Genomic DNA, 22,112 nt, shown 5'->3' with positions numbered 1-22,112 from the left:
GGAAAAAAATAATTTAAAAAATTCTAGAAAATAAAAAATCCGAAATTAAGTACAAGAATAAAAAACACCCAATTTCGGAAATGTACTTGATTTTTTAAGTACAAAAAATCGAGCCAGATCGGAAACTTTTACCGGATGGGCAACTCTCGGTTTTCTGTTCTCTAGCAAATTAGAGAGAGAGGGCAACAGTGCTATTTTGCAAATCTGTCAAGTAATGAAAAAGCGTCGCAGCAGCAGCTGCAAGGAAATTCAATAAGTTTTCATAATAATCAGAAATATTGAATAAATACCGAATATGGAGGAACTCCGTAAGCATTTATCCAAAGTAAACGTGCCCTGTGGCAATCCACCGATCTACAAAGACGAATGCGTATTCTCCTACGACAATCCGGAGACGCCGACGGGTCTTTACGTCTGTCTGCAGAGCTACTTGGGCTTCGGGGAGGCGTATGTGCGGGAATATGCCGCCAAGACCGGCAACAATGTGTTCCTGCACATCAAGCGAGAGCGCAAGCTAAAGGAGGGCGAGTCCAATGAAGTGGTGCAGGCGGAGGAGGCGGGGCCAGAGCGCAAAATCACACGATTGGCAATCGGAGTCGAGGGCGGCTACAATGAGACTGATATGGCTAAGAAGTACGAGATTAAGGACACGTACAGCATTGTTGTGGCACCGCAGCTGGAGACGAAGCTGCCCTATCCGGATGCGGAGCTGCCCCTGCGTGTCACACAGGCCGTGGAGGCGATTATTGAGGCGGACTCGGCAATTGCCAAATTGGAGAAGGCCACGCTCTCCGGTAAGTTAGCGACTGTTCAGGAACTGGACGATCCTTGCATAACTAGACGTTTATATACCTAGAAATTAATTTTTTTTTAAATATAGATTCTATGGATCTTGATACGTATTGATTTAAAAGCTAAGTGTCCCCCTTTGGAATTTTGATAATTAATCATTTTAAATCTTAAGTTTTCACTTTTAATCAACTCCTTATAATCGTAATTAGTATATAACAAAACCTTAATTTTGATTCTGAGACCTTTTATATTTTGTGAAAATAACAAAAATTTTGACTTGTAAAGTTGCTAGATCCAAAGTATGACCAACTTCAAACGGCCACAACTTTGTCAAAACTGAATCGATTTTTAAGCGGAATGCCATTTTGATCATGGCTTAGCCTCTAAATTCATTCTGCATTTCAATTTAATTAATTTTGTAAAAAAAATTATTTTGGCCTAGATCATGGGTTCGATGCTAAGGGTCCCCCCTTTGATATTTTGAAAATTGAAAATTTTAAATCTCAAGTTTTCACTTTTAATCAACTCCTTATATCGTAATTAGTATAAAACAACACTTTAAATTTGATTCTGAGACCTTACATATTTTTGTAAAAAATCATGTGAAATCGAACAAAAATTTTGACTTGTAAAGTTGCTAGATCCAAGGTATGACCAACTTCAAACGGCCAAAACTTTGTCAAAACTGAATCGATTTTTAAGCGGAATGTCATTTTGATCATGGCTTAGCCTCTAAAATTATTCTGCATTGTGAAACCTTCAATTTTAATTTTATTCTTAATTCAAATGTATAATCTTGGGTTTAAATAAAATTAACGATTATATTTTCCATTTCAGGCACTTGGGATGGTGAGGTGCGTCAGGCGTCCAAGTACGCCGAGAACCTACAGCAGCTGGACAACGGCAAGAAGATTCCGCCAGCTGGCTGGCAGTGCGAGAAATGCGATTTGACCAACAATTTGTGGCTGAATCTGACTGATGGCTCCATAATGTGTGGCCGCAAGTTCTTTGATGGCAGCGGTGGGAATGATCATGCAGTGGAGCACTATCGCCAGACGGGTTATCCTCTGGCCGTCAAGCTGGGCACCATTACGGCTGATGGCAAGTCCGATGTCTTTTCGTATCCAGAGGATGACATGGTTCTGGATCCGAATTTGGCCAAGCATTTATCCCATTTTGGCATTAACATGGCTGCCATGCAAAAGTGCGAGAAATCCATGGTTGAACTGGAGCTGGAGATTAATCAGCGCATCGGGGAGTGGTCTGTGCTCACGGAGAGCGAGAGCGAGCTGCAGCCACTGGCGGGTCCTGGATACACGGGGATGCGCAATCTGGGCAACTCGTGTTACATCAACAGCGTCATGCAGGTGATGTTCGTCATACCCGATTTCCAGCAACGTTTCGTGGGCAGCGGAGCAGAGCATTACTTCAAGGAATACCCCAGCGATCCGGCCAATGATTTCAATATACAAATGGCCAAGTTGGGCAATGGATTGCAGTCGGGCAAATATAGCAGCATTGTGGCAAATACCCTGGACACGGAGCACATGACGGGCATATCGCCGGCCATGTTCAAGAATATTGTAGGCAAGAATCATCCGGACTTTAGCACCAAACAGCAGCAGGATGCCAACGATTTCTATTTGCATTTGCTCACCATGCTCGATAGGAACTCACGCAATCAGTTCAATCCAGCGGATGCTTTGAAGTTCCAGTTGGAGGATCGTGTCGAGTGTCTGGCCAGTCGAAAGGTCAAGTACAAGACGCGCGAGGAGTACAGCTTCCGGCTGCCCATTCCCCTGGAGCAGGCCACCAACCTGGACGAGGTGCGAGAGTATCAGGAACGGGAGCAGGCGGCACAGGCCAGTGGACAGCGCCTCCCGAATCGCGACCTTGTGCGGCATAAGGTGCCGCTTCAGGCTTGCCTGGAACGCTTCTTTGGCGCCGAGCTCATCGAGCAGTTCTATTCCACGGCCATCGATGGCAAGACGACGGCCAAGAAGACAACACGCATGGCCAGCATGCCAGATTTCCTGATGATCCATTTGGGTAAATTTACGCTGGGCGAGGATTGGGTACCCAAGAAACTGGACGTTTCTGTGGATATGCCCGATGAGCTGGATCTAAGTCCCTGGCGTTCGACTGGCGGACTGCAGGCTGGGGAGGAACTGCTGCCGGAACCGGCTGCTGAGACGCCCAAGTTTGTGTTTGACGAGAACTTCATGTCCGAGCTGCTCAACATGGGATTCCCGCAGGAGGCCTGCAAACGGGCTTGTTTCCATACCAAAAACAGCAGCCTCGAAGCCGCCTCCAACTGGCTGATGGAGCACATTGCCGATCCCGATATATCGGATCCCTTTGAGGTGCCCAACAATCGCATTGGCGACGGTGCTGCCCAAAAGTTTGTGGCCAATCCCGAGAGTCTTGCCATGCTCATGAGCATGGGCTTTGATGAGAGACAAGCGGTGGCCGCCCTTAAAGCCACCGATGGCAACGTTGAACGTGCCACCGATTGGATATTCTCGCATGCCGACAGCATTGATGAGATGCCCGTTGAGGCTCCAGCTCCAGTTGCCACAACAGCCGCTGCTGCTGCCACGAGCAACTATCGCGACGGATCCGGCAAATATAAACTGGTGGCGTTCATCTCTCACATGGGCACCTCCGCCCAGGTGGGTCACTATGTCTGTCACATCCGCAAGCAGGGCGAGTGGGTGATTTTCAATGACACCAAGGTGGCCAAGTCACAGAACCCACCCAAGGATCTGGGCTACCTGTATTTGTACATGCGCGAAGAGTAAATGATTTCGATCTCCCTGTGTCACCCAAAAGCAAGCAACAAATCTTTACAAAGTTTTGTGACAAATTATACATATATGAGTAAATAAAGTAAAACTGATTTAAAAAACAACAATCTTTCTGAATATAAGTTGGGTATTATTGTGATTAAATTAGATTTAAACAAAAAATTTATTAACTAGAGTTTTCCAGCAAAAAACATTTGTATGATTTAATTTGTTAAATGTTTGAACAATCCCCAATTTACTTTGAAATTTGTTTAGATTTCATCTCCACTAGTTTTTCAATCAATTGAAATTTAGATTTTTCCACTGAAGTTTTAAAATAAAATCTATTAATTATTACAGTTTTAAAATATTTAGGGTAGAAAAAAATGCCATCTAAATAATTTGTTAAGATAAAGATCAATACTATTTCCAGCTGTAATGCCGCCCAAGAAGTGGACACCAAAAATATCTAATCCATTAATTACAATACTTCATTTGGTATTGTTTCGAATTTATTTATTTTTTTTGGCTGTTTTGCTTGGGATTAGCTCCTGGACAATCTGGTTGAGTCGGTCGGCGAATGCCTCGAAGGAGAACTTCTGTTCCACCCGCTTGTGGCCCTGATCTCCCATCTTCATGCGCAGTGCCTCGTCCCGGAACAGCTGATACATGGCACCGCCAAAGCTCTTGTCAGTCTTCTCACACAGGAAGCCCGTGGAGGTGTGCACCACCGTTTCGGTGGGTCCACCACTGTTGAGAGCCACCACCGGCTTGCGGAAATACATGCCCTCCAGCGGCACAATGCCAAAATGCTCATTCTCCGGCGTATAGAGCAGACAGTGTGCCGTATAGAGTAGCCGGCATTTTTCCTCATCTGTGGGAGATTGCAATAGCACCACATGATCCTCCAGCTTCAGCTCAGCTGTTAATGCTTCGAGTTCAGCATAGTGCTCGACATTCTCCACACAACGAGTATCGTAGCCTCCGGCAATGATCAGACGGCAACGCTTGAAGTCCAGAGAGGGCAGCATGTTGCCCAGAAGACGCAGTGAGTGCAGTGCCAGGGCGTGGTTCTTCTTCCGCTCGTAGCGATTGATGTCCAGATAAATGAAGGAGTTTCGAGGCACACGCGCATGAACAGGCTCATCCAGCAAAGCAGCACGCTGCTCCAGCTTATGCTCCATCTTGTCAAAGTATTGAGTGGGCAACGAGGGATACAGGACGTCGGGCACGGTGCTCAGGTGTCGGAATGTGTCCTGGAAGACGCGCAGTGTGAACTTGGAGTTAACCAGCACCTTATCGGCCAGGCCAATGGTGTGCTCTTCCAGCCAATTGATTGGCGCACGATACAGACGCTTCAGCATGCCCTCCCGGGCACTGAGCAACTGATCCGGAAAGTGGCAGTAGAAGAGCACTTGGGGACGATGACGAGCTAAACGCAGAACGGGAACACACACTGAAATAAGATCACAGACGACAACCTGCACCTCTTGGCGCTGTGGCATAAAGAAGCTGGCATAGAATGCCGCATACAACATCCGCACATAGGCACAGAATGCATAGAAGCGTCCAAAGAGCTGACGTGGAATCCAATCACCCACAACCTGGACGGGAAAGCTGCCATCGGCAGTCTCCTTGAAGCAGTGCGAGCTGTCATGATGGTTGGTCAGAAAGCTGACGTCATGGCCTCGCTCTTTCAGCGCCAAGGCGGCATCCACGACCAAACGCTCGGCGCCTCCTATGCCCAGATCGGGATGCAGAAACAAAACTCGTACCATTTTGCACGAATACACATAAAGCTGTTGGAATAATGATTGAAATTGTAATCCGTTATCTGCACTGTTGGTTTTTTACTTACCCAAGTGTCATTCAATTTGCATTATATGCAAAAAACAAATAAATACAATTTTTATTTCGATTCTTGAATACGCTTCAACAACGATGAATTTAGAATATATGCTATCGATTGATTTGTTCTACTTCGATAAAGAATTGTGACGTCATCATGAGCGTTATCAGTAACATGTTATCGCAGCTTTCAATTATTTATATAAATTGTATACCTAATTAAATGTCATTGAACAGGCATGACAATCATTCCTTTTATTAATTTTGTTGTATTGATTAGAATTCAAATAAGAGGTAGTGCACCTTGTAGTTTCGATATGTTTAACAACGCAGACAAGAAGCTGGCAACTCTAGAACCAACGACTCATTCTGCTCCGACGCGTTTGGCATTTTTTAGCGCTAATAAAGCGCCTCCGCTCGTATTTCGGACCGTGCTTGCAACGAACGCATTAAATTTTTTGTAAAATCGACAAATTTAGCAACTTTAATCAACAAAGCCGTCGCGTACCTTCGTTTGCCGTTAATAATAGGTGCCGCCTGCTGTGTGCATTGACCAGATTCGTAAATCATCGTAAACCAGAGGCATGCAGCCGCCAATGAAATTATCATCAGCAAGCGAAGGCATCATCGACATCGAGCGCGCTTCGTTGTTGTTGCTGAATAAATAGAATCGAATTAGAAAAGAATAAATCGTTGTCGCGAAATTAAAGTATTATACAAAAATACGTCAAGTGTAATGCATGCAAATTGTTGCTGCGACACCGAATAGAAAGAAAAACAAACACAGAACACAACACACACACCACAATACAGTATCAACACATCACAACACTAAACAACACAACACACAAAGCCAATTAAACTTCTCGCTGCTTTGGCTGCAGCGGCTTTGACTTGGCTGGTTAACTGGTCGAGCGTTTCAAATCACACACAACAAACCAATACAATATATATATAAATATAGAAAAGTCAACATCAATATTGACATTTGCTGCACATCGAAAGCGATTTTCCGGCACGGCCGCTGGGCCACGTAAACCCCATCAAGATGCCCAAAATCTATGTGAAAAAGCCCTTGGCGGGTCTCGTCATACGCAATCGAGCGCACAAAAGCAAATTATTTTCTGTAAGTACTTCAACATACCTACATATTTATTAATATATATATGTTCGTACTCATTTTGAGTTAACCCTATAAACACCTGTGCAACTGATACGGGCACAGTAGTCAATTGTTAATTGCAACTAAGTCTGCAAAACTTGAAAGTTTACTTTAAATTAATTAGGAGTTAAATAATAACAATTAACAATAATTTTATTCTGTCAATTGTTGTTAATTTGAATTCATTTTTTAGCACATAAAATTGATTATTAAAAGGAAATATGTAACTTAAGAAAGAGTTTTATTATCATATACATTTTAAATTTAGGTCTCAAATAATACAACTGTCAATCAATCAATAATTAATTTGTATTCCATATATTTCAAGCAATAACAATATTTACTTAAACTTTCCGTTAAATATTTCTCTAAAATCTGTGAGAATTCTAATTAGCCTGCGTTCACTGTAGTTCATTTAGGTATCAAGCAACGCCAATTGTTATCACACGCGAGCTTTTCTCTAGCTATAATACCGTCGCTATGAATCACGTGTATTTACTGGAATTATATTTAATTATAATAGGCGCCTTAAAAGCAACTTTGGAGAGCCTATCAAACAGTCGTTTGCTCATTTTAATTTTAATGATTGTGCTGGTAGCACATAAAGAACATACGAGTACTTATTTACTTAAAACAGTAAACACTCTTGTCGTACACACATTCTAAGTAAAATAGGTGCAATTTGTTTATGGGTGTGTGTGTGTGTGTGTGTGTGTGCATTTATGAGCTGTGTACCTCGTGTGTTTTCCCATCAGGCGATTGCTTTATCGTTCAGACAGCGATAATATCCGAATACTTGGTTTCTCAAATCATAACGAAATAAAAGCAAATCAACATGTTTCTATATATAGCATAGTAAATGCGATTCTCATAAACGCTGTCATTATATTGCCTTCAAATCTAACGTAACAAAATTTAATGAAATTATTTAACTTCATGGTTAAACAATTTTAAAAAACTCGTTTAAAACTTGACTTGAACAATTTTGCATATTATATAGTTGATAAGAACTGTTTCCTAGGGTATATTCATGACTAATGTCCCTCGCTGACATCAGCTTAAGTTGCGTGAGTCGTGCATCGCTTTAATTGTGAGCACAGTAATAAACGAATAAATGAGAAAGCTCTTAGTTTCAAATACAATGTATTTATGTGGGTCTGTGTGTCGCTCTTTAATTTCAAATTCAAGATCCCAAGCTTATGTGTCAAATTTCATAATCAATTCAAGTTCTTCTTCTTGTTGTTGCTGTTGTTGTTGTTGTGACCTCTCGAACAACCACTTGTTTAATGGGCAGAGAAGCTGTTCGAGACTCGTTCGGCTTTCGCTTTCATTTAAAAGCTGTTCTCGCAGTCTTTTGTTTATGACTTGTGTTTGTGTTTAGGTACATATAAATTTTTTGTTTTTGTTTTTTCCTATAGGTCAAAGCGTATTATTATTACAGCTCATAAAGAGCACAATATTCTGTGAATAGTTTTTTTTTTTCTGGGCAGTACATTGAACTTATTCGATCCTTGGAATTCAATATTGTTATTTTGGTTGGTCAACACGACTAATTGAGATGTAGCTGCTAAATCAGCACAGAATAAAGGCAGTTAGAATACGCGTGTAAATATTACATTAATCACAATTTGTCCCATTCTCTCATGTGCAAAAGGGTCGACACTGGTGTGTAATTACAAGCCACAAAATGTGGAACAACACTCCCTGGAATTGTGGCAACTTCATTTTAACTTTCCCACCAGTTCCCCTTCTTCCATCTTCTATGCATATTTAATGCTACTGCGTCGACGTCGCAGTCGCAGTCACAGTCGACGTTGATGTGTTTTGTAGCTTTGAGATAATTAACCGCTAACCGCTGTGACTAGCTTGGGCAGCCAGCTTGCCGCCAACCACATGAGCACTGTGCAACAAAACAGTTGGGATTTGAATTTCTGCTAATAGACAAATCATTTTCTTAGAAGTTGCCAGGTTTTCCAGTTTTGTCAACTTGATACAAGCTTTTGTACTTACATTGTTAACCAGTGTAGTTTAATTTAATTGTTAATTGTATAATCTTATTTTTGAATTTTATGTTAATTTCCATATAATTATTTGCTTTCGGCTATATTTTTTTTAGAAGTTAAATAATTAAATATCATTGTTATATCTTAACTTAAAAGCTTTTTAAGATAATAAGAAAATAATTGAAATTCAATAATAGATTACTAGTCTTATAATTTTGAAATCAAATTATTTTTTAGCGATTGTAGCATAGTGTAGTTCATGATTACGCATACGCCCAGTAAACCACTATTAATTTTCACCCAAAAACTTTGGCTTTCATACAAAAAATCTCTACAACCTTGAACTTAATTATTGACTTTTGGCGTTGTCCCTTGATGTTCTTTTGCTTTGCATGTGGCAAATTATATATGATATACATGTCCATATGACCATTAGTGTTTAGTCGGAAAAACTGGAAAATTTCACTGTCTGATTTTATCCAAATACTCAGTAACTTATTATTATTCTAAAAGAATTCAGTTTATAATTATCGCCTGACCATTTAGTAGCCTTAATTATATTTTGAGTTTTTCTTTTCTCTTTTTCTCTTTTTTTTTGCGAATTCATTGAAAATAAACAGTAAGAGATTAATTTTTTTGGTACATTTTGTGGCATATTTGAAGCTTTCATTCATAAAATGAACTTGAAGCGCGCAGAAGCCGCAACGAAAGCGAAATTGAATAAAGCTTAACCGATTCTCTCTGTCTCTCTCTCAAAAGCTCCCGCTCTTAAATGCCTCAGCATGCGGCGGGTGCGCGTGCACGAGATGTGCACTTAACATGAGCAACATGCAACAGAGGCAACAACAACATTAGATAGATAGAATTGCGAATAGCAAAAGTAAACAGAGTATGGAAAATATTGTGGGAAATTGTTGTTTGTGCACATGAGAAAGCAGGTTTATGGAGCAAATGAGAGACGAAAGTGAAACAAATGAATCTGAGCTTCAGTGTGTGGGAGTTTGGTTATTGATAAAAAAAAGGGGGAGGATGGGTAGTGAAAGTGTAGAACAAAAGGGAAAATTATTAAAATCATCATATTATCCAGTTAATTTTAACGCAAAGTGGATAATGATCTTTAGATAATTTCTAGGCCTACTCAAAATGTCTACAAAACTTTTTTTTTTGTATATTTTCGGTCATGTTCCTTGTATCTAGATTTAGCCATCACTGTAAACCAAGTCGAAAAAAAAAGATACCTAAGAAAAAGCTTTGGCGGGCTAAAGCTTTTCGTCGCATGCTACTAAAATTGCATACAAGAGCAAAAAAAAAAAAAAAAAATCGTGAAATAGAAACGAGAATATTTTCATTACCCAGACGACGAGCGAGCGAAAAATGAGACGACGCTTTTCCAGCTGAGTACAAGGCAGCATGTGGAAAAGCGCACAACACGCTCGGAAACGTTGTTCCAAATTTTTGTTATCATTGTCTTTGTCATCGTCGTCGTCGTCGTCGCTGTCACCGCCAACGCAACAAAAATATACAAAATAAATTAAACAAAAATAATCCGATTTTATTGTACTTAATTTTGGTTATATTAGTTTTTTTTTTAATTTTCACTTAGTTGCTATTTGACTTAGTTCGTGGTCGTGCTCGTGAAATTAAATGGGATCCGGCGTCGGTTGAATGAGAAACGTTTCCATGTGTTCGACAATAAAATCTAAAATATGTTTAAAGTGTAATATTAAAGCGTTTGTGTGTGTATTTGTGAGCTTTAAACTTTTACGACAATGGAGGGAAAATCACATAAACAATTGAAGCAAAGCTAGCGGGAAAACCCATTCAAATTTAATGGAAAATTAAAATTTTAAATGTGATTACTGCTGTTGTTGTTTGTTTTTTGGCTGCTCGTTACGCAAAATAAAATTGTAACTGTACTTAAAGTGTGCCCACGTATTTACTTGTTGTTGCTCTTAATGATGTTCTCGTTGTTTTCCTTTTTGTTACTGTCTTCTGTCTTTTAACGCTTGTTTCGTGTCTGCGCCTTCAGACGACCGAGCGTCGCCACAGTCATACTTACTTACTTACACACTGACGCACACACACGCACTCACACACACACAGACGCATACGCACTCGCAGAGGACTTCGTGTTGTTTTTTCCTTGAAGAAGGTCACTCAAACAACACTCGCTCTTGTCCTCCTTCCCATCGTTGTCCTGTCACATCTTTTTGTACTTTACTTTCACTGCCTTGACCAGCATTGCTTTCCCAACAGCTTTTTCGTCTAATGTACTACGTATTTTTGCATAATTTGAGCATTTCGATCGCTTCAGTGCAAGCAAGCCTTCATTAAAAGTCTTTTGTTATTCCTTCTTTCTATTTGCCCTTCCCCTGCCCGGCTGCAGCCATCTCTTTTATGTGTATTGAGCTGAGCTCATTGTTGTGCTGTTTATGGCAAATCATTTTGCTAGTTTTAGTTTTCTGTTGCTTTATGGCCGCAGCAAAAGGAGACCATAAAGTGCCCCCGTTGACCTGATTTGCAACAAGAGGGGCAAGAACTAACAAAATTTCCATACAAAAATCATGATTAGCGAATTACCGTCTTCGTATGCGTAATTAAACCTAAATTAAATCCCCAATAAACATTTATTTATAAATAAGTTTAGTTCGATAAGGTAACTTGCTTACGTGTCGTATACGCAATGTGTGCAGAGCAAAGGTTTTTTTCTACGGTAAACATGTTATTTAATATTTAAGAACGTTTGTATTTGCTTAATAAATTCGCATAATTTATTTATTTTCCCAATAGACAGTTTTTCAGTTGCTTTTATTGCTTTGGGGGCCGTGGGTACCTCGTGTTTGTGTTTGCTCGTCTTGAAAGTTCAATAAACTTTCGTAGCAATGTGAAAAAATTTGCATCACACTTCTCGTTCATTTCATTAGCATATTTTCCAGCGTTTGCTTTTGCTTTTGCTGAGTGTGCTGTCCGTGTAGGGAAAAAACTCTTATAGACATGTGTATCTTTTCTTTTGCCTACCCTCTGACATTTTGAGATTGAGCTGCCAACGGTAATATATGACCCCGATTTCGATATGGTAGAGTAAATATTTTTACAGCCAACCAATCAATTACACAAAGCAACGACTCAGTTTCAGCTTCAGCTTCAGCTTGATGAGGAGCCAGAAGCAACGTGGCAGTTACTATGGGTCTTATGAAACGCCATTAGATAACACACTGGCATCCATAAATTGTGGCTCGTTGTCGTTTTGCCGTTTTGTCGCTTGTCGTTCGCTTCTTTTGTCTGGCTGGCAGTTCATAAACAGCTTCGGTGGCTAATGCGGCGTATGCGCAATGTCACAGACCCCTCCAGAACTCACCGCATCTCACATCAAAGCTATTGTCTTTCGTGGTGCTGTCAACTGCAAGCTAATATACAGTTGGAATGTATATAAAGGAAAAAAAAACTTAAATAACAGCAAAAATAAACTTACCAAGAAATGCTAAAATAATATTTAAAGTAGAGTTTGCTAAGTTTATATTTAATTTTCTTAAAATTCATTAACTTTTACTTTCTTTTTGTCGAGCTACTAACTGGCTTATTAAAAAATCTAACGATTATTTTAAAAATCTAATCAAGATTATGATTTAAATATAAATAAAATCAAGCATGAAATTTATGCAATTTTAACCAATTTTATTGGTTTGGTTTAAGCCTTGCTTCGTTGGCCCTTCGCTGAGTAATATTTCCGCAGTCCCTTTTAACTTTTGCATTGTCCTTGCCTAACATATCTATTTTAACCGGCCACCCAGCACTTGCTTTACGGTTCTGGATTGGAATTTCACTAGAATTGCGAATATATTAGAAATTTGTATTCTTGCTTTTTTGGCACTGCAGTCAAAATATCAAGCGAAAAAACACCAGTCACAATATATGCAAATTAACTCACCACCTGATACTTTATGCAGAACATTTGTTTTTGTCAACGCTTTATAGCTGCAACTGAACATTAGAAAAAATGTACAAAAATTGCTCGTGTTTCGTTTGATTTGTTGTGTGTTGGGTGTTATTTGTTGTGTGTTGTTTCGTGCTTTGGGTGTGTGGCATGCAAGGTCAGTTCGTAATTCAACTGCATCATCATCATAGTTAATCAATAATAAAACAGCCCTAAAACAAAATCCAATGAAAGCTGATGTCGCTTCTGCTGTTGCTGCCTTGCACTTGGCAACGTTTTGTGCCCATCTGCCAATTTTATTTCAATTTGCCACGCCCTGTAGATGGCTACGCCCTTAAAGCCTTTTGTCGTTGGCCGTTGACATCCCGTTGCCAATTTAAATGGAGAGTTTCCTTCCTGTCAAGATTTGATTTGATGTGGCTGCAATTTCCCGTTATCTAACTGTTCCAGTAAAATCAATAAACTGCACATTCATCATCTAAATGGTCGTGTGTGTGTGTGTATGTGTGTGTGTGTGTGTTGCTACCACCTATTGGCTTTTTCTCTAGTTTTCCCTTTTGGTTGGCCTGACCGAAAGCATTGCCAACGCAGCTTGACACTTTACGGCCACGTTGTTGACAAACTATTTTTAATATTGAAAGGCGGCAAGCTGCGCTGACAACACGCGCCTGTCTATCTGTGTGCGCGAGCGTGTGTGTGTGTGTGTGTGTATAACAGGAGCACACTGTACAAAATAAGGCTAGGATCGTAAAAAGGCGCTAATATTATCGCAATCTGATAGCATGCTATGTAGGTTTATGTCTATTGATTAAGCAATGTATACTTAGTACATGTACTTACTGGCGGATTTACTCGCAATTCTAATTAGGATTCAACTTCATTAAAATATTTATAGCATACTTTTTGGAGCACACATAAACTCCACTTTGATTAAAGTGCCACAGAAATGTAGGTTTATCTAATCATTTATAGTTTTCTAAGCAGTCCAAATATTGGGTTATTGCAATGCCCTTAAGTCCGCTCCTGGTGTGTGCAAGCGCACATTACGTATACGTCGCGTTGCCTGGCAACCTGTCGTCATTGCATGAATTGAACTGAGTTTTAGCATCGTTTTGCTGCATTCATTTCACCTTGAGTTTGTTTTTCAATTGTGCGATGGGTTTTCCATTAACCCGAATGGTCAGAAAAATGTCATCATTCTATGCTTCTTTTAAAATACTCTCACTAACAGCCTAGATCAGCAGCTATTAAGTGTCCTAAAATTTATCGATTGTCGACAGCATTATTACATGTACTTTTCCTGTTGCTTTCATTGCTTGCTTTTCTTTTCTGTCCCTTTTGTATCGTTTAAATCTGTAAGCCTGTCTGAGACTGTTGATTAATTTGTAAGTCGGCCAAAACTTTTAATGGACTTGGGTAAATTGAAATTGTGACAACTTGAGCTGTCTCTATCTCTGTCGGAAACTGTCACACAAAGCGACAGCTTACTGTGTGTGTGTATCTTTAGAGCGTTGTGTGCGTTGCACCTTGCCCCAGTTTTGAATATCGCAACACTATATTTGCCTTGTTATTTGCCGCATTTAAGTACGCTAAACTTCAATTTGCAAACTTTGCGAGTATAAATTGCAGACTTTTAGGCGGGTGGGAGAGAATGTCGACTACATTTATTTATGCATATCAATTATTCAGCAGGCCGCAGTACAACAGCCCAAAACTTGACCTTGCCACAAGAGGCAAACCTTTTTTGGTTGCGTGTTTTTATTTGCTAAACCATATGCAAAAAAGGCGACACACGTGTGCGGCCAGTGAGCCGACCAGCGCAGATTAATTAACTACAAATGTGCTCTCACATAGATGGCATTATGTATACGCCATGTTATTTGCTCATATCCACAATACGAAGTTTGCCAAATCAAGCCTATTTAAAAGTCTATTTGCCAAGAAATAACAACTGTTTACCTCGTAAATTTTATCTTAAAATCAATAACAAGTGTAATTTTTAATATTAAACAAATAAATAATAGACTTTTTCTCAGGGAAAATTGTAGAAACTTTGTAGTATTTCATGTTATTGTAGAATATTTCCTTAGCATTGATTTATTTAGTTTATTTATTTAGTTTCCCAACCTTTTTTTCGGTCTCTGGCATAATGTGATATATATATTTCAAATAAAAAATTTATTTCTTAAAAAATTTTAAATGTAGGGTATTTGTTAGCTGTGCAGCATAGTTCCGCCCTTTGTCCATGCAAATATGAAATGATTTTGACAATAATGAAAAGGAAACAGCAAAAATAACTGTCGTTGCTTTTTTCCTCTGTCATTCTCCGGTGTTTCCCTTTGCAAATTGTTACGACATCGCAGGCTTGTTTCTGGCTGGGGTAACAAACACCCTAAGGTTCTTCATGCTGATCTGTTTCAAGGTCACTTTGGGCAGAAAAATAAAACAAACATTTCACAAAACATGCTCGCATAAACACTGTATGTATCTTTTATCTCAGATAACTTAGTTAACAAATAAGTAAGTGGCTCAACCTGAATTTCTCAACGCAGACAGTTTTCTTATCGTATGTCATTGTTTGTTTGATTAAATGGAATTGAAACTGGGCTGGCTATTTTAAGCATCCAACTAGCGTAACGTACTGAGCTCTGTTGCATTTACACTTGACCCCATTGCCTTATTTTCCTTCCTTTTTATTTTATATATTTATTTTTTGGGGTCTGTTTGCGATCTCATGGGGTGAGCTAAGCACATCGCCATGATTTATGCATGCCACTTATTTTTATGACTTTTATCTAATTCTACGCAGCCAGCTGTCTGAGTCACTGCAGTTTTTTTTTTTTAAGTTTATGCAGTTAGATATCACGATAATTTCAAGCTACTTACAGTCGTCGTTTACAGAGCTTTAATTAGCCATTAACTACTGTTAATTGCTAACTATTTGCACGTGATGTCTACTAAAAAACTATTAAAATGTTTTCTGAAAATGTTATTCAAATTTTGTATTCAGTTTTAGCCCCTTTGATTACCAGCTGTTGTTGTCGATCGTTAGCACTTTACGGCTGACAATTTGACGTATTTTAACTTCACTTGACAGCTTTTTAGTTTATTTTCATTTTCAGCAGGCTGTCAACAGCCTAATGACAAAGTCCCCTCTATAGTAGTTTACCTAAAATCTTATATTTAATGCATATATATTTTCTATGGTTCCGTTTTAAGTTTATGTACATTGTGCACGTGTTGTGCAAAATTTCACTCAATTTACGCAAACAATGGTATTTGAGCGTGATTTTCATAGTGAATGGGATTCATTAGTGTCATTTGTAATACCCTGTACACTAAAAAATGATGAGGTATACTTGTATAAATTCTTGCTTGAATTAATTAGATTACTAAAATTCTTTAGATATTTAACATATTTTGAATAGAAATTTCTTTGAAATCTCGGCAAGTTATTTTTTTGAGCGGAAAATTCCATATATTCTTGAGCCTAGATGTGAGTACAGGGTATTGCGTAGTCCGGTTCCCTTCTTGTTTCTCAATTCGTTTTGCTTACAAAAATCCGTTGCGCAGTCTCAAGCGCAAGCTCAATGCGGATCGTTTATTCTGCCCCAATTACTCTCTCGCGCACTCTCTCTTCTCGCGCTCTCCCTCTCTTTTATTCTCTTTTAGCTTTTAGTTGGCTCAGTGAACAGCGCGCATTTAAACCGAACAGACGTCACTGAAAGATTGTCGGAACAGTTTGGAAACATTTTGTAAATAATACAAAATAGCAAAAAAAAGATTGATATTTAAAATTGTATCTTGATCATCAAAGTTGTTGGAAATTCATATGTTGTTTGTCAAAATTCTAAAATAAAATTTTGTTGCTACCCCGTGTACAGATAAATTTATAAATTAGTCTCTAGTTATTTTGGCTCGCTCCTTTCAATACCCGTAAATTATTGTGTCTCTCGTGTGTACACACATATATATACATATATTTATCGGCAAGTATCTCTCAATTGGTTCACGCGACGCTGAAAAAACTGTTGACGATTATTTATTGTGTTAATTTTCAATCGATGAATGCTCACATAAAAACGAATTCAAACTTGTTATGAAAATCAATGCTTTCTTTCTCGACGCAATCTTGATTTTATTTGAAATTTCATTCGTTTTGTCTTTTCATTGTCTGACTGTCAGTCTTATGCTAATTGTTGTATATAGATTAACTAAGTAACACTTACTTAGTACTTACTAAGTGCTTATGCTTGTTTGCCCATTCAATTTGCAATCGAGTGTTAAATTTGCACAACACACCAAAAATAGATACGGGGACAAATTGGCATTTAACGACTTTTGGCCTATTTGCTTGATGTATTTAAAATTTTATTGCATACTTGGCAGCGTCATTAATAAAACTATCTGCCGGTAAAATCGAATTAAGTTTTTCTAAGACTTAAAATTTTTTTATTAATGTTAACCTTGCCAATTTAAGGCAGTGGCTATAAGCTAAACTTATAGCAATTTACCATAATCATTACATTTGAACTTGATACGCCCACATTTGGTAATATTTTTCATTAAAATGAGTCCCATTCAGATTCGCTTTTCTCTTTTGCTTTGCTATAAATTAAATGGAAAGTTTCGGTCCTCAGTTTAGTATCTGATTCATGTATTGCCAATTATTAGCCAACTGTTTTTGGCCAGCTTGCCAAGTTATATTCTGCACTTGTATTGGTAATTGAATTTTTATTTTTTTTTGTATTGGGCAAAAATTTAAGGGCAGTTGAAAGCGAATCGAGTTTGAGCTTCAAATGAAAACAAACAACAATTAGAATGATCAACTGTAATTACAGCCCGAAAAGTGCCTGAAACTCAAGAAAAGCGATCAAAAGTCGTTGAAAAAGTGGATTTTATAATTAGATGGTTAATTGTGAAAGCATAAATGATAAAAGTAAAGTGTGACCTGGGCCTGTGATCTGTGATCTGCTATGTTCCTAGCCATTATCATCTGATTTCTCACGTGTGAAGCACATGGCAATGGAAATTAGTGTGATAGCTGAGCCAACGATACTGTGTGCAATTAGTCGAGCAAAGCGACGGACGTGGACGCGGACGACGGCCAACTGAGTTTGCGAGCCAAACAGCCGAAAGAAGAAGGACAGAGAGAGAGAGAGAGAGAGAGGGAGAGAGGGAAGAAGAAGAAGGCATCTAAATAGAGAGAGAGAGAGTGAAAGAGAGGCTCGACAATCATGCGGAACGCTCTCAGCAATGATATGCGGCAACCCACAGAGGACAATGCGGACAGCAGCTTTGAGCTGGATGAGCATGAACCGGAACTGGAACCAGTCAAAAGATTGACCACGGCAACAACCAACATTAGCAGAAGCATTGCGACGCATATCAAGTATGAGTCCGATATCAGCGATCACACAGATACGCAGAGCACGCACAGCAGCAGCTCAACGCCAACGACAGCGGATGTGGCCGATGTGGCGGATGTGGAAACCATCAACTCAATGCCCCTCTCGCCGGCCATCTATGGACGTGGCGGTCAGCTGGTCAAGCGTCATCCGTCGTCAACGTCATCGAGGCAACAGCAGCAGCAGCATCAAGCCGATAATCTTTCCGCTTCGATAGCCACCAGCAGCCACGATACGACCAGCGAGATGCCGGACCAGGATAATGTGCCGACGGTAAGCGATGATGCAGTGCCAACCAAGACAGCCACACAGTCAAGCCACCCAGCTAATACTTCCGACTCTGCATCTCTCCTGCAGTCATCACGCTATGCCGCAACGCATCCCAGCGCAGCCATTGCAGCGATTGCAGAGACTTCCGGCGCACAGGCGGCCACCAGGACATCCGGCGGCACACATCGACGCACTCTGTCGGCCACTTCGTATATCTCGATGCGCTCGCAGTTGGGGCCGGCGGGATCCTCAACACCACCAGAGCCACCGCAGCGCAATCGTTTCTTTGAGTGGATTCGCGTCATCTGTAAGATGTGCTGCTGCAAGGTTTGTTTCCATTTCAGCGTTGGTTAAATTCCTTTACCATTTGCCATATATTGCATTACCTTAACATTCTGACAGCATAGGTTGAATTGTTTATAAATACAAATTGATTGATTGACAGATTTTGATTGATTTCGTAATATAAGCACTTACAGTCAAGGCTGCAAATCTCCAACATTTTGATGGTTCGAACCATTAAGCTAATTTTATACAACCTTCATTTTATTTTCTCAATTTTTAATTTTTCCCCAATTTTTAAGTATATTCAATTATGTTTAATACAATTTTAAATTTTTAAACAAACTTAAATGTATCTTATTTTTATTTTGTATCCTTCACAGAGTTCGGGAATCGGCGAGCCAAGTGTTCATCATGCGCTGATTGTGATATTTTTAGAGTTCTTTGCGTGGGGTCTGCTAACGATGCCCATTATATCGGTAAGCGAATACTATATTAATATAGTGTTTAATTTCAATAATCATATTCTTTTTATTATTTTTGCAGACTTTGAATCGAACTTTTCCGGATCACACGTTCCTAATGAACGGCCTGGTCATGGGCATTAAGGGCATATTATCATTCCTATCGGCGCCATTGATTGGCGCACTGTCCGACATTTGGGGTCGTAAATTTTTCCTATTAGTCACAGTATTTTTCACTTGTATGCCCATACCGTTGATGTGCATAAATACATGGTGGTTTTTTGCCTTGATCTCAATTAGCGGCGTTTTCGCCGTCACCTTTTCTGTGGTGTTCGCATATGTGGCCGATGTGACCACGCCGGAGGAGCGTTCCAAGGCGTATGGCCTGGCTTCGGCCACATTTGCGGCCAGTCTGGTCATTTCACCAGCACTTGGCAATGCTCTAATGGACATGTACGGTGATACATTGGTTGTGGCTCTATCCACAGCAATTGCTGTCTTGGATGTGTTCTTCATTCTGGTCGCTGTACCGGAGAGTTTGTCGGAAAAGATGCGACCAGCAACGTGGGGTGCGCCAATTAGCTGGGAGCAAGCAGATCCCTTCATGGTGAGTTACACAAATTAAAGTTAATTCGATTTACTCGCTAATTTGATTTATTATTTCTTTTACAGGCATTACGCAAGGTGGGCACAGATAAGACCGTCTTAATGCTGTGCTTAACGGTTCTGCTTTCCTATCTGCCCGAAGCTGGCGAATATTCCTGCATGTTTGTCTATCTGAAGCTGAAAATGGGCTTCAACTATGTTGAGGTTTCCATTTTCATAGCTGTCGTTGGCATTCTCAGCATCACAGTACAAGTTACGCTTGGCTCGTTCATGAAGTGAGTCTCAATGGTATTTTTAGTCTTGCTAGATCTTCTTTAATCTTTGTTGCATCTTTGCAGAGTACTTGGCGCCAAGCGCACAATCATTATGGGCCTAGCCCTTGAGTTAATTCAACTGCTTTGGTATGGTTTAGGTAGTCAAAAATGGTAAGTATTTCAAAATTTTGTTGTATCAATACATTTCTAACGTACTCTTTATTTTTTTTAAGGATGATGTGGTCAGCTGGAGTTGTAGCTGCCCTAGGATCTGTTACCTATCCAGCCATAAGTGCATTTGTATCACTTTATGCCGCTCCCGAAAGTCAAGGCAAGTTCTCACTTGAATTATGCTTTACTTGAGATATTTGCTTAATTGGATTTATATTATTTTAGGTGCCGTTCAGGGAATGATCACCGGCATGCGAGGGCTATGCAATGGCCTGGGACCAGCGGTTTTTGGCGTCATCTTCTATTTGTTTAATGTTGATTTAAATGATTTACAGAGCAGTCACACAAGTGTTGAAAAAATTCAACATCATGTGCCGGGACCTCCATTTGTCTTCGGTGCACTGTGTGTCTTCTGTGCCATTGTCGTGGCTGCTTTCATTCCCGAGGGCCAGCAACAGACATTGGAAAAGAAACGTAAGGATGGGCCTGATAAGAGCGGGTTAAACACATAATATGTGCTTTTTGGGGATATCTTCAATATATATAAAATTTGATAGTGTTGTGAACTGATAAGATTTGTTATTTTTGGCTTTCTTTCTGCTTCTTCTGCTGCTGATGCTGGACACAAATGCAGGTGCCTCGCTTGATGTACAGTACGAGATCGAAACTGGCCACAAGGTGCCCAGTTCTCTGGCGCCTCTCATACGCTCCGATTCGCTGGCGCAGCTGTAGTTCGATATGACCACGCCCATGACTACGCCTACGCCTGCGCCCACAACCACAACCACGCCCATACCAATGTCACACAACTGCAAAACAGCTGGTGTCTATACAATTTAGTAACTGTAACAAATGCTGTATCTAGTTTTTGCTTTAGTTTAACTGCAACTACATCAACCCCAGCGCTAAGTTAGGATTATATTATTTACAACAAAGATGCTGTTATTAATTTCCTTGCCGCGTGTGATTTGCTATTTAACAATTCTATATTGTACAACCAACTGTAATTGTGCAAGACCTCAGAGTTATTAATATATATATGTAATTTATAATTTTTTTTAGTTAGCTACAATCAATTTGTCGTACTTGCCTGGCCTTTTATTAATTAATTTTCAGTTCAATTATGTAACATCACAGGAACAAGTGTTAAGCATTTAACACCCTTTTTTTATATATCAACAAAAAAACTGCCAAATAAACAAAAAAAATACAATTCTTATAATTTTGTGACAAGTGCAGCACAAGAAATATTTTTCGGGTTATACAAAAATGTGTTAGGCGGCCACAAACAATATCACTTAGAAATTTATATGCATTGTTTTATTTGTTAAAAATCCGCAGCATTGTCAAGATCTGTTATACTTAGAGACAACAAATTATTAATTAGAATTAACAGTGTAGTAAGCTTTACTTTGCAAATTTTAGTGATCTGAGGAACATAAGAGTCAAACTATTCGAGTTCAAGAAGTCGCGAATGAAATGAGAATAATAAAACAAATTCAGCGTATTCAATTTACGCACCGAATCGTCTGTGCAGCCGAGCTATAGATTTTATTTTGTTAAAATAAAATACAAATTGAATTATTGTTTTAAATTAATCAAGGCTTAGCGTAATGAAGCAAGAAACAAGTGCGTGTGTGTATAGTACTAAGTAGATGTAAAGTATTTGCACCTGCAAAGTTTCACAACTTTCGATATAAATATATATTAATACTATAGACATAAAGAAATAATAATAATGAAATAAAAATATATGTATAAAAGTATATTTTTGATTTTGAAATGCAATTAAGCAGTTAATGTAAAACTGAAACCAAATTTCTAATGTAAATTATATTTAACATAGATTACAAAATTAATTGTATAGCATACAAGTATGCTAAATGCAAGAAACAGACCGTAAAACATATATTTATTTAATAATACCTAAATGTATGTACTAACTTTTGACGCAGTGAAAAACAACAACAATAACACTCAAAGAAAAGAAAATGAAGCGAAATGGAAAACCAAACAAGAATTATAATAGTAAAAAAAAATAAAATGAAAATTGTGTAACAAATAAACATATGGTTTGATGAAATCCCTTAAATGCAGTAGTTGATTTGATTTATTTAATGGAGCATATAAGA

At 39.1% G+C, this 22,112-nt stretch overlaps 3 protein-coding genes across 4 annotated transcripts; 2 read left to right on the top strand and 1 right to left on the bottom strand.

The window, feature by feature from the left end:
• Positions 1-201: 201 nt before the first annotated feature.
• Positions 202-3,698, top strand: LOC117789048 (ubiquitin carboxyl-terminal hydrolase 5). Its single transcript, XM_034628049.1, has 2 exons — positions 202-794; positions 1,630-3,698. Exons 1-2 carry the CDS (start codon positions 296-298, stop codon positions 3,591-3,593), a joined length of 2,463 nt encoding a protein of 820 aa, XP_034483940.1. The 5' UTR covers positions 202-295; the 3' UTR covers positions 3,594-3,698.
• Positions 3,699-4,046: 348 nt separating this feature from the next.
• On the bottom strand, positions 4,047-5,556 carry LOC117789050 (alpha-1,3/1,6-mannosyltransferase ALG2). Its single transcript, XM_034628052.1, has 2 exons — positions 5,437-5,556; positions 4,047-5,377 (listed from the first exon to the last, which is right to left on the bottom strand). Exon 2 carries the CDS (start codon positions 5,354-5,356, stop codon positions 4,091-4,093), a length of 1,266 nt encoding a protein of 421 aa, XP_034483943.1. The 5' UTR covers positions 5,357-5,377; positions 5,437-5,556; the 3' UTR covers positions 4,047-4,090.
• Positions 5,557-5,807: 251 nt separating this feature from the next.
• LOC117789049 (hippocampus abundant transcript 1 protein) lies at positions 5,808-22,072 on the top strand. Of its 2 annotated transcripts, XM_034628050.1 has the most exons (10): positions 10,320-10,337; positions 17,367-18,206; positions 18,291-18,530; positions 18,869-18,964; positions 19,032-19,556; positions 19,622-19,830; positions 19,894-19,980; positions 20,043-20,140; positions 20,206-20,454; positions 20,615-22,072. In XM_034628050.1, the coding sequence occupies exons 2-10, from the start codon at positions 17,763-17,765 to the stop codon at positions 20,710-20,712; spliced, it is 2,046 nt and encodes a 681-aa protein (XP_034483941.1). In that variant the 5' UTR covers positions 10,320-10,337; positions 17,367-17,762; the 3' UTR covers positions 20,713-22,072. The 2 variants fall into 2 exon arrangements, with proteins under 2 accessions (XP_034483942.1, XP_034483941.1); XM_034628051.1 differs by lacking the exons at positions 10,320-10,337; positions 17,367-18,206; positions 18,291-18,530 and adding an exon at positions 5,808-6,552.
• Positions 22,073-22,112: the final 40 nt, after the last annotated feature.

This window comes from Drosophila innubila (genome assembly GCF_004354385.1).
Source record: "Drosophila innubila isolate TH190305 chromosome 3L unlocalized genomic scaffold, UK_Dinn_1.0 0_D_3L, whole genome shotgun sequence".
NCBI lineage: Eukaryota > Metazoa > Arthropoda > Insecta > Diptera > Drosophilidae > Drosophila > Drosophila innubila.
Note: the sequence above shows the minus strand (reverse complement) of the source record. Positions and strands in the feature narration are given on the sequence as shown.

What these genes read in the sequence shown, in the direction of transcription:
- LOC117789049 (XM_034628050.1), top strand. Translation starts at nt 17,763, where the DNA reads ATGCGGAACGCTCTCAGCAATGATATGCGGCAACCCACAGAGGACAAT. An exon ending in TGCCGCTCCCGAAAGTCAAG is followed by an intron (nt 20,141 to 20,205) that starts GCAAGTTCTCAC and finishes ATATTATTTTAG; the next exon opens with GTGCCGTTCAGGGAATGATC. An exon ending in ACAGACATTGGAAAAGAAAC is followed by an intron (nt 20,455 to 20,614) that starts GTAAGGATGGGC and finishes ACACAAATGCAG; the next exon opens with GTGCCTCGCTTGATGTACAG.
- LOC117789048 (XM_034628049.1), top strand. Translation starts at nt 296, where the DNA reads ATGGAGGAACTCCGTAAGCATTTATCCAAAGTAAACGTGCCCTGTGGC. An exon ending in GGAGAAGGCCACGCTCTCCG is followed by an intron (nt 795 to 1,629) that starts GTAAGTTAGCGA and finishes TTTCCATTTCAG; the next exon opens with GCACTTGGGATGGTGAGGTG.
- LOC117789050 (XM_034628052.1), bottom strand. Translation starts at nt 5,356, where the DNA reads ATGGTACGAGTTTTGTTTCTGCATCCCGATCTGGGCATAGGAGGCGCC.